At 35.2% G+C, this 12,139-nt stretch overlaps 2 protein-coding genes across 2 annotated transcripts; one reads left to right on the top strand and one right to left on the bottom strand.

Moving 5' to 3' along the window:
* Positions 1-3,472: 3,472 nt before the first annotated feature.
* Positions 3,473-4,825, top strand: LOC145002223 (shewanella-like protein phosphatase 2). Its single transcript, XM_078961519.1, has one exon. It carries the CDS (start codon positions 3,568-3,570, stop codon positions 4,729-4,731), a length of 1,164 nt encoding a protein of 387 aa, XP_078817645.1. The 5' UTR covers positions 3,473-3,567; the 3' UTR covers positions 4,732-4,825.
* Positions 4,826-5,456: 631 nt separating this feature from the next.
* LOC145000688 (protein IQ-DOMAIN 13-like) lies at positions 5,457-8,241 on the bottom strand. Its single transcript, XM_078959950.1, has 6 exons — positions 7,970-8,241; positions 7,459-7,575; positions 7,000-7,383; positions 6,654-6,878; positions 6,306-6,434; positions 5,457-6,195 (listed from the first exon to the last, which is right to left on the bottom strand). Exons 2-6 carry the CDS (start codon positions 7,537-7,539, stop codon positions 5,596-5,598), a joined length of 1,419 nt encoding a protein of 472 aa, XP_078816076.1. The 5' UTR covers positions 7,540-7,575; positions 7,970-8,241; the 3' UTR covers positions 5,457-5,595.
* Between the last annotated feature and the right edge of the window lie 3,898 nt (positions 8,242-12,139).

The raw sequence follows: 12,139 nt of genomic DNA, 5'->3' as shown, positions 1-12,139 counted from the left end.
TTATATGATGGTTTATATTGTTTGAGAAATGAGAAATTGTTTTAAAAATTCACATCATTACATTTTCAAGTCTCTTGTGTCTCTAGGAAGGGTTCCAAGGCAAATTCCAAGGCTTGAGGGGTGTTTAGGGTTCAAAAGAGGCACTCCCTTGGAGTTTCCGGTCGTAGGACCACTCCTTGGGAGTTTACGGTCGTGAACCCCATGGTTTACGGCCGTGAACTCTTGGACACCCCTTATACTTCGTTTTTGAGGTCCTTAGCTTACTCCTACAAGTTTCTATGTGAAGGTCCATGGCTAAATAGGGGGTTAAAGGCTCAATTTGCATAGTTTAAGGGATTTTACGACCTAAGGGTGTTGTTGGGCTGTAAACCCTATTTCAAGCCTCTAAACACAAGATTTAATGGCTAAAACACGTCTAGGGTATGTTCTAAGTTAGCCTCTAAGCCTAAGGAAGAGATTTGGGTGCATTTTGGCACACTTTTAGGGGTTTACGTCTCTAGAGTGTTCTTGGGTCGTAAACTCCTTACTCTTGGCGTTCTTGGACGATTTTTAAGCTATAATGATATGCAATGGGTTATAGAACAATCTAGAGTAAGAGTACTTACAATTTGGAAGCGGAAACTAGCGGAGTTTGGAAGAACCGGGCCTTGAAGAGAGAGAGTAGAGAGAGAGAGAGGGACTAGAGTGGTAAAAGTTCTAACTTGGTGACCACTCAACCCTTATATAGGGTTTGAGTTTGTGGCCAGGTGGAATTTTACCCGATACCGACGTTAAACGGGGCTTATGGCTGTACCCGATTAAATGGTCGTATTTTAACTTGTTTGAAACTAAAACTTCTTAAAAGGATATTTAGGGTGCTTCCCACATTCCTAATTTATTCCGATCCTTATTAAGTCATAATAAAAGTTCCAATTTTTATTTGTTTGATGCCAATGTTAACGGAAAAGTTTAATAAGAATGAGTTCTATTAACGGAAAACGGGTTACGGTGATGGAATAATTTCAGGTTGTCACATCAACAATTGTAACCTATTTGATGTAATAAAGAATAATTATGTGAATATAATGTGTTTCATGATTATTATAAACAATAAGCTATGAATGTAAAGAGGAAGGGAAAATTTCGAAAGACTACCCGAAGAAGAAGGATGCGACAAGGCCTAATGTTCCACCGAGACCGAAGGCGAGATCTTTCCAAATGACCATGGAAGCCGCAAAGGATGCATTAGATATATCTTCAGGTACCTTTCTTGTAAATGGACTGTCTGCCAATATATTATTTGATCCCGGAGTAAATTACTCCTTTATATCACACAAATTTGGTGGAAGACTAGCATTGACTGTAAATAAACTTGATAATGCTCTAGTTGTAGAAGTTTCCAGTGGCAAATTCATACATGTTAGCGATTACATTTAGAACATCGTCATCGAGTTAAACAGAAACGAATTCCACGAGGAGCTATTACCCATTGAGTTGAATGGTTTCGACATCGTACTAGAAATGGATTGGCTTAGTGCGAGCGATGCTGAAATAGTATGCAAAAAGAAGATGGTGAGAGTAAAACTAAAATATAAGTTTTGTGGAATATGTTCCTAATATGATTTTTTGTATTGAAATACTAAAAGATGGATAATTTAAGATATTAACACTCGTTAGGAATAACATTGACGATTTTACATAAAGAATCAGAATAGGATACATATGAGATTACCATCACCTTTTCTTTACCATCACTCTCTAAACAACTGACGCTTAGATTAATTCAAATAGGCTAAGAAAAGATTGTAAACTCTTTGATTTTTTTGCAAGAGTCATAACAAAAGACCACATTTTGTCCAACCTATTCAAGGATTCGCTGCCTAGATAATTTCCAACCAGAATAACCATAAAGCTATAAGTGGAGGAAAGGAGTAAGATATATAGCTTTCAATGGAATTTATTACTTATACAATGACTTTAGCTTTTGAATGATCAATTTTTTGTCATTAGTACACTTAAAAATTTTCTCGAGACCTCTGAGGTATTTCATTGAATAAGTAGTGAGCGAAATTAAGCAACAAATTTTCACTCACGCCTAAATTGGCAGTTTCTATGAGGCCAAAGGAGATAATCGATTCATAAAAAAAAGCGAGGTAAATCCAATTGAAGAACTTACCCAGACAAATTTCTTCATGTGGATTCCGAGTTACAGTTAGATAGATGGTTTTGCATTACCTTTAATCATCCATACAATAAAAAATGAGTTTGAAAATAAGTAAGCATTCTTGCGATTTAATTTTCAGCAAGAAAATCAAATCAGAGAGGAGAAAATTATAACCTTGTATACATACCAATTGGTGTGCTCTAAAGCCATAATCACATAGAATATTTTTCTATAGCAAGAGTTCGTTTGATTTTCGATCATCCTATTGAGAGGGAAGAAATTTAGGTAAGCACGTGAGGGTTAATGGGGAAAGGGATGGTCGATTACCTTCTTGTAGGTTGTATCGATGATGTATAGAGGGTGGTGGTAACAGACTCAAGAGGGAAAGGAGAGACATATGAGATGTGTTTTGACGACAGTTGATGATGTGTAGAGGAGATTAGGGTTTTTAAAATGTAAAAGGTAAGATCTTAAGTTACAATAAGACATGTGTGTATATTGAATGCCAAACAAAAAATCCAAGGATAGAAAGTATATGATTGAAATGCAATCAATGATTTTGATTTCTTTAGTTTAGAATTAAGAGTTCTCTTTTAATAATATTTAGAGATGATTTTGGTTAACTGTTTTTGTCGATTTATAGTTATGGTTAATGGTTAATATTAATTAACCATGATGACCGAAAAAGAGATAAAAATAAAGAATACTTTGCTATAAAGTACAATGTTATAAAAAGTAAACCGTTTAGTGTTTAAAACTATATTAATATGATAAAAGATTAGGCGTCCTATTTAATTCCAAATGATTACTTTTTAAAATTTTAATTCCAAATATAATTACATATCCTATATTTAATATTATATTATATTAAAAATATTTATTAATATTATTGATTCGGTTAGATTTTAAGTGGTTCAGTTTTAGATGAAAACCATAACCGAACCGTATGTAATCGGTTAATCAGATATAAAAACTGCACCACTTTTTTAATAATAATTCGGTTAAAATGATTCAATTATTTCTATTAATTTAATTTCATACCTACTATGAATCTAAATAGTGGAAAAAAACCCCAAAACTATGACTATAGATGATAGCGGGCGGAGAAGTAGAGAGAAAGAGGAAAAAGATAGATTAGCTGAAAAAGACGGTCACTGTTGCAAGCCGATGACGATGCACTTTTAAAGCCGGCTCCAAAGAACTGATGACGATGCACGTTTAAAGCCGGCTCCAAGAACACCGTTGATCAGCTCTTTTTTATGAAGTCTACCCAAAATTAATATGTATATATAATATTAAAAAAAAAAAATCTTAGGACCAAAAGTTGATATCACAAACAATTATGTTCAAAATCGGAAAGGGTAAATATTTCCTATTCATTTTGCTTGCCTCGATTCATTTGCAGTCAATCAACCAGAAAAACAATGGAGACAAAGACGACCTGCAACAATCTACCAAACTTTGTATCTTCATTCGTCGACACTTTTGTTGACTTCTGCGTCGGCGGTATATTCTTGCCGGAACCTCCGTCTCCTCCGGTTTTCCAAACTTCCTTCCCTTCCCCTGAACGCCTAATAGCAATCGGTGACCTACATGGCGACCTTCTCAAATCCAAGCAAGCCCTCCGTCTCGCCGGTCTTATCGACTCCAACGACCGCTGGTCTGGTGGGTCCTCTACCCTTGTCCAGGTCGGCGACGTCCTCGACCGTGGCGGTCAGGAGCTGAAAATCCTCTACTTCCTGGAGAAACTTAAACGGCAGGCTGTTAAATCGGGCGGCAATGTGATCACCATGAACGGGAACCATGAAATCATGAACGTGGATGGCGATTTCAGGTACGTGACCTTGTCTGGACTAGAAGAATTTACGAATTGGGCTGATTGGTTTTGTATCGGTAACAACATGAAGAGTTTATGTGATGGATTAGAAAAACCTAGAGATTTGTACGAAGGTATTCCTTTAAGCTTTCCTCGTGTGAAACAGGAGTACGTCAAGGGTTTTAGATCTCGGATCGCTGCATTGAGGCCCCAAGGTCCAGTGGCAACTAGGTTTTTATCAAAGAATTTGACTGTAGTCGTGGTGGGCGAATCGGTGTTCGTTCATGGGGGGATTTTGCCTGACCATGTTGCTTACGGGTTGGACAGAATCAACGAAGAGGTTAGGGATTGGATTAGTGGATTGAAAGAGAAGGTAGCTTCCAGTCTGGTGAGGGGTAGAAATTCTCTTGTTTGGTTGAGGAAATTTTCTAACGAGGTAGCTAAGGATTGTGATTGTAGCATGCTTGAGCACGTTCTTTCAACGATTCCAGGTGCTCGGAGGATGATCATGGGGCATACTATTCAAGAAGCTGGTATCAATGGAGCCTGCGGTAACAGAGCAATAAGGATTGACGTTGGTATGTCTCGAGGCTGCATCAATGGGTTGCCGGAGGTTCTAGAGATTAACGAGAATTCAGGGGTGAGAATGAGAGTTTTAACAGCAAATCCAAATCCGAATCCAATGTATCACAATAATAATCATGATTCTGGGGGCAAGGAAAGTATTGGTCTGTTGATCCCTCAGCAAGTGGAAGTGGAAGTTGAGGCTTAAATCAAACACACCACACCACATTTGTTTGTTCTAGTGTTATAGGATTCCAGTTACTATTCCAATTTCCAAACAACTAATGAATGGAATTTATTTAGATTGGAGCTTCCTTGGTTGGTTGTTTAAATATCTCTCTCTTATATAACCCAGTAAATATAAATCCATTATTAGTGGGCCAAATACAAAAAATAACAAATATCATTATTATCTATTATAGCATTCTACTGCAATTCTTTTCTTATTAAAGTGTTATACTTTTAAAAATCTATCTAATTATAACATTCTACCTATACCTTTAACAGTAAAATTGCTTTGTGTTTAGTTGATGTTGCTATAATTGGTAGAATTTTCAATGTACAAGTATGAATAATAACTGAAAGTAGGATGCTTTGAAAAAACAAATAAATGTCTTTTCATTTAGCTCTTATTATTATTCATGATGATTGAAACAAGATATCAGAAACACTAGAAAGTAGGAATGAATTGAAAACAGGAGGAACATCCAGAACCCAGGGCCGATTATGTTCCCTGGCAGCCTTTAAACATATGTGATTGTTTTTTCCCATATCATAAAGCGCTGTATGTGGATAAAGTCTGCATGAATATGTTAAGTTTAAGGTTTGAATGAACCATCTGGATACAGGTGGTGTTTCTGATGGAGAACAAACACTCTTAACATTTTCTATAATCCAAGCACCCTACCAAAACAAATAACATTAAGGAGCATGTTTCCAAACTGAAGTGTCTTTTTATTACCACACATCAATACATACGTACATACATACACCCGTGTTAAAAGTAACAACATATAGATATAGATATAGATAGATATAAAACACAAGAAATGAAATGATAAAAAAGTAAAAATCACACAAATCTGTTAAATGGTTTCCTCCCAATTGAAAATGAAGAATCCACACTGAAATCCCCAACAGACCCTGGAGACTTACGGGATCCTCCTCTGGTGCTTGGAGTTACAGGGAAAGAAAACCTCCTTTGAGATGAGACGGACATGGAGCCGCTGCCCGGAGTGCCCGGCATCCTATCTTTAGGATTACTTGTTGGTCTTGCTTTAGCTTTGGCTGAAAGCGTAGGACTCATGTAGTTTGGGACTGAAAACGGCGGGCAGCTCATCAAGCTATCATCATCCTTCACTGGATAAGGAGAACCTCCGCTTGCTCTTGGTTTGGAAAATTTCATCATTCTTGATGGTGGAGGAGTCATCATCATCATCTGTTGTCTTGTTCTTGAAGGAGCCATGGACCTTCTTGATGGTGATGATGATGATGATGATGGTCTAATCGCTTGCTTCTGCCGGCTAAGGCTTGACTGAGGACTTGGTGTGGTCAGTTGATGATTCTCTACAGCAGATTGGCTCTTCAAAGGAAGTTCACGGTCTAACCAGTTCCACCACCATGGGTATCCCATTAGAGTGTTTTGTGCTGATTTTGGTGCAGCTTTCCACAACTGAAGGAAGATTATTAGAATTAAGAGACCCAAATATTTTTAACTTCAGCTGACCATTCATATTCATTCATTCTCATTGTATAGAGGAGGGTCAATGGTCAATGTTCTACCTGGTGGGAGTATGCATATGCCATGGCTCTTTCTCGCTTATTCAATGCCTCCACTTTTCTGTGCAACCTTGCTTCTCTTTCCTCTTTTGTAATCAAGCTAGCATCCCAATCTTCATCACCCATCTCCAACTACATAGAATTTCCAAAATAAACAATTTTGCAGGAAAAAAAAACATGCATATAGGGAGCGCAAAACCTGTCATTCTAAAGTAAATTGGTACAGCAAAACCTACTACATGGTCATTAGGAACCAGGTTGTGTAGCAAAATCAATCGGCCATGATCACACACACACACTAAAAAAAAAGCAAGCATGGCAGTTGACAGACAAAGGCAATCTTATTCTTACTTGATTCTTGCCAACCCCTGAGCCTGAGGCTGAGGCCTTCTGTGCTTGGCATTTGAGTGCTTGATTTTCTATTGTTTGCATTCTACGTGACTGAATCTGTGTTTGAAGCCTAACCAAGAGCTGCATCTGTTTCATGGCATTGACTGTCTGTCGTTTCACATGTTGACCTCTTACCACTCCCTGAAGCCTCACAAGACCTGTCAAACCTCTAAGCTTTCTCCTTTCCTGCATTATGTACAAATCATAATCATAAATGGTCCAACTTCTCAGCAGTTGTAGACTAGAGTATGAGAGTTTCAATTTCACATGAGCTCTTTTGCAGAAACAATGATGTTGAAATGCTTACCATGTAACCTCTATAAGCAGCCTGGATCCTTGTTGCAGAAAGGTGGCGTTGTTGTAGAGTTGGTTCAGGTCTGTCGCTAATAATTTTTGCTTGTTGATGAGCAACTCTAGGAGGAGGAGGAGGAGGAGGAGGACGAGGAGGAGACGGAGGAGGAGGAGGAGAGGTGGCCCTTGGGTTTGGAGGAGGAGGAGGAGATTGAGGCCTTCCAGGTGGTTGTGTTTCTGATGATTGCTGGGAAAGAGTAGGAGGATGAGGATGAGCAATAAATAAATTCTGTTGGTCAACTTCCCCCAAGATTTTCTCAATACTGCTTGGCTCTCTGAAAAGGGGAATGAATGATCTGTTCCCACCTCCATGTTTCTTCAAACTTTTCTTCTCAGCCTCCTGCAACACCATTTCTTACAACGTAAGAACAATAGAAATGTTAATTAAAATCCCACAGCCCAAAATACTACTTACATTCACTGGCTTCTTCTGTTTGGAGTTTGATGATGTACAAAACCTCTTGATTGCAGAAAACCAACTCCCTCTCTTTCCCATGTTCCTAGCATCAGTTTATTTATTACCCACCAGACCCTGTAATGTAAAGCCGCAAGGAAGATAAACCGATCAACTTTTTCCCAACATACCAAATATGAAGCCTACAAAATCAGGTAATACAATACTACAAGAGGAATGCAAAACCCCTCTCTCCCCCAAACCATATTTTAGAATTCCATGATTAAATCTAGAATCTAGATGCATGGTTACGCAATCAGTACAGGAGTTGAATCACCAGGTTAGGTTATAGAAACACTAAGATCGTGGATCCAACCAATCGAATTAGTGGAATTTTGCTAGGGTTCATTATAGAATCACCTAAACGAAGAGGTAAGATATGTATAATCTAGGTTGAACTTTCCTCAAAACGTAAAATATGAAACCAATTATCTAATCGCACAACACACAAAGCAATTTCAGAATTTCTCACCTTAATTCCGAAGAATTCTCTGTTCAATTACCCGTGGGGGTGGGGTTTTCTTCATGCGATTTGTCCCAGACAGGAAGGATTTTCAGTTTGAACTGTGTTCGTGTTGTGTTGGGATCTTTGAGAAGAAGAAAGACTTTGTTTGTTGGGTACCACCACCACCTTTTTAAGGTGGGATGACTAATTCTTGTTTACGAAATTGAAAAAGAAAGGAAGGGTTTTAGAATTTGTTGTGCTGTTCAACCAACTTTACTACTAATTTTTTTTTTTCTTTATTTAACAACCGTTTCGGTGTCTGAATGTGCATTAGTGGTATTCATCATCATCAACTTACTTTGCGTGCGGGGTCACGGTTTCTCTCTCACCCCGACGGCGGCGCGTGTAAAAACGGATAGAACGTGGGGGCACAAACGTCTTTCTAGGCACTGGTGGAGCCATATATTACAGATAACTTTAGGCGACCGGTTCTGCTGCAAAAATAAGAAAAAACAAGACTAATAAATGTAGGAAATTTTATAAAAATTAAAGAAACTATTAAAATAGATGCGGCATTCATGGGAAATTTTCTTTTAGAATCTCGTTAATTCATTAAAAAGGGGTGAAAGTTTGATCTTATAAGAGTTCGAATCTGGGCTTCCACTGGAAAAGGCGGAAGAGCTTACGCTTGGTATTTATCGTTTAAATTTTTTTTATCAAAATAGATATTAATTTTGAGAAATTAAATATTCTCCTACATTTTCTTCATATTTATCATTCTACCCATGTAAAATAGTGATATGTGTTATATTCAGATAAAATTAATGATATTTTAATACATTTATCATTGTTTCAAATAGATAAGAATATATGTAGGAAGAAAAATAAGAGGCTATTCAATTTATCATTAATTTTGTAGGTGATATATACGTAAAATCACAAAAATGATTTGTTTTATGAATATAAAAACCTTTTTTTTTTTCATTTCATGAAAACAATAAAATAAAAGCAAACTCGTGCTAGAGGGTGGACAATAGGAGCAACTGTTTAGGGTTCATGTTTTAGAGGGCTCAAATTTATTATATACTAGATATAAGACTCATGTATTACATTAGTTAATTAAAAAAAATTAAATATAAAAATCTAAATATTTAAGAAATTTGGGTTTATAAAAAAAATAAGAAAAATAATAAAACATTAAAATTGATTTTTTTATCTTTTAAATTTAAATAAATAAATAAAATAAACCAATAAGCTTTAATTTGGAATTTTGAAATAATATAACTCCATTAATGAAATTGATATTATTTATTATCATATTTATTGTAATTATTACATTAACGTGTTATGTATAATTTATTAAAATAAAAAACCCATAAAATGACAAGTGGAAAAAAAGTTAATTTAAAATAACCATAAAATGATATTTAACAAGTTGAATGAGAATGTGATATGTAGCAAAAAAAAAAAAAAAACCTTCATTATTAGAGTAGATAAATGCTATTACAAGTAATTTCCATTAAATTATCAAGTTAATATAAAAAAAGTTGATTGATTTTTTGTGAATTTAGGGGTCTCTCCGGGGCCTAAAATATGTTTGGAATGACCCTGAATAAAAGCTTAAACTTCTCCAAAAAAAACACTTTCAAACACATAACTTTTAGTGTTAATTATAAGCACCGATCCTTTTTTTCAAACATAATAACATATTGAGTCTGACTATTTAGTGACTATTAGAGATGAATATTGGATCGAATCCGGACTGAGAACCGATTTAATAGGAAATGAAGAATCGGAAAACGGGTTGAATAACCCGTTTTCAGTTCCTGTTCAATTCTACAGGTAAGTTTGTGTTCTGCTAGCAACGTTTGAGAGCTTCTAGCTTTTAAGAAAACATTAATAAAAAAGAAAAAACATTGTTCGACGACAGGAGCGTTTAACTTTTAGCTTAAACAAAACGCTCCAAAATTAAACGCTGCCTACTACCCACTGCCAGCTAGTTTTATCGAACATGCCATAAGTAGTGTACTCTTTAGGGACATGTTTGGCTCGAACCGATAACCGGTTAATAGGAAATGGAGAATAAAGAACCAGATTGGATACTTCGGTTCTGATGTTGGTTTTTTTTTTTTTTTTCTGATCCAGTCCACCAGGTCAAACGCTTATCCCTACTAATTGCTACGAATGTGATTTTTTTTTTTTTTTTTTAGAGAAATGATGTCCATCAAATCTTCTTTTATATATATATAAATTATAATGTTTAAAAAGTAAAACTATAAAGAAACATGTATGTTTGTTTGTTTTTTTTTTTTTTTTTTTTTTTAAATTCACGGTATGAATTACTTATTGCAGGTTTCATAATAGTCAAATTCACCATACAAAAAATAATATAGGATTATGTCATAAATTCTATAATTTTGCCAAATGCATCTTCAATTTTACAAATACTAGCTAGAAATCCCTTTTTTGATATCATGTGGAAAAAAAGGTTTATAACTATTTTTAAAATATTTCTCATATGTCATACCTCTAAAAACCCTTTCAACCCCATTCCCTTTCTACCTTTCCCACCCTCCTCTCGTCCACCCTCTCATCCACAAGATATAAAGTCACATTTCTATCTTTTTCATTTCTCATAGTCCATTTAATTTTTGTTTTTTATAAATTAAACATTTATTACTAATTTAAAACTAAGAATTTAAAAATAATATAAAAAATAATATTTTTATTAAAAATAAACTTGTACAAATGGAAAAACAAAAAGATAAAACAACATTTAAAAAAAGACACGATAATTAAAATTCATAAATTCTTAAAATAAAGTTTTAAAGCTCTCAACCATGTTTTGTTGCAATTTGTTGTTTCCTCTCAATCACCATTCACAGAATACATCCGGTCAAATATTCATGTAGATTGAGGAAAAAAAATGCATATTTGGACCTTTATCTCTCGCTCCAATAGTTGAACTTTCCATTATTCGGTTTCTCATATAATACATAATTTTTCATTCTTTGAAGTCCTTTGAAGGGATGTTTTTAGAGTTTTGGGCAACTCCAGAACCTTAGACTTGCTTGTTGATTCTTGTATGAAAGGCTATGGGGGAGCCCATGACAATTGCAGGAGTGTTATAAGACTACGGTTCAACCTTAGCATTCACTTGGGTTGAAATAGACCCGTTGGCTGAAATAGGTCGTTGCAACAGTGTTGCAAGACTATGATTTGGTCGTAGCATTCACTTGGGTTAAAATAGATCCATTGGCTGAAATATGTCATTGTAGGAGTATTATAAGATTACGGTTTGATCATAGCATTCACTTGGGTTGAAATAGACCCATTGGTTGAAATAGGCCATTGTAGGAGTGTTGTAAGACTATGATTCGGCCATAGTATTCACTTAGGTTGAAATAGACCCATTTGATGAAATAGGTCGTATTGTTGTTTAGCTTTTTCTTATAGGTAGTAGTGAAGGCTTCTAGAGCCGAGTGGATGTGCAGACTCATCTCGTCCTTTTTTTTTATTAGGTTATTTATTTAGAGTCTTGCTTTCGCGTCTGCATACGAGGTTTTCGACAATGACAATGGGCCATTGGTTCTATTTTTCAGTTATTAGTAGGACGGTTCGAGGTCGTGCAGATTTTGGTTGGATCGAATCTTGAACATGATACCTAGTAAATGCATCAATGTGACACTGAAGATGCTTCGAACATCAAACTAGATATAGTTATTACTAAATTCCAGGAAGTCTTGGATAACTTATATATATATATATATATATATATATATATATATATATATATATATATATATATATATATATATATATATATATATATATGATATAATAGGTTAAGCAATATTCTAATAAATATAATGATATTTTGTTTTAAACTAGTTTTAACATTGGAATAGTGCAAAACTAAAAGAGTCATCTTATGTAATCTAATAGGCCCATGTTTTATGGACTGTACACCTTTAAGACCTAGAAATCCATTAAGGCCCACATAGATGGATGTTGTTTCTTTTATGGAAAAATTGAGTACTAGAAAAGGAACTGCTCCTCTTATCTGAAAAGAAAGTCTAGAAAAGACTAGTACTTCAGGTATCTACTAGATATAAATTTTATTTTTCATGTAACACTTAAGTACTTGGTACTTAAATGTTGATCTAATATTTATAAATGGCTTGCATATATTTACAA

The sequence above is a fragment of the Lactuca saligna genome, chromosome 6 (genome assembly GCF_052625555.1).
Source record: "Lactuca saligna cultivar CGN05327 chromosome 6, ASM5262555v1, whole genome shotgun sequence".
Lineage (NCBI taxonomy): Eukaryota > Viridiplantae > Streptophyta > Magnoliopsida > Asterales > Asteraceae > Lactuca > Lactuca saligna.
Note: the sequence above shows the minus strand (reverse complement) of the source record. Positions and strands in the feature narration are given on the sequence as shown.

Excerpts from the sequence above, each read along its gene's own strand:
- LOC145000688 (XM_078959950.1), bottom strand. The coding sequence starts at position 7,539 with ATGGGAAAGAGAGGGAGTTGGTTTTCTGCAATCAAGAGGTTTTGTACA. Across the intron at positions 7,384-7,458 it reads AACAGAAGAAGCCAGTGAAT|GAGGCTGAGAAGAAAAGTTT; the intron begins GTAAGTAGTATT and ends ATGGTGTTGCAG. Across the intron at positions 6,196-6,305 it reads CATATGCATACTCCCACCAG|TTGTGGAAAGCTGCACCAAA; the intron begins GTAGAACATTGA and ends ATCTTCCTTCAG.
- LOC145002223 (XM_078961519.1), top strand. The coding sequence starts at position 3,568 with ATGGAGACAAAGACGACCTGCAACAATCTACCAAACTTTGTATCTTCA.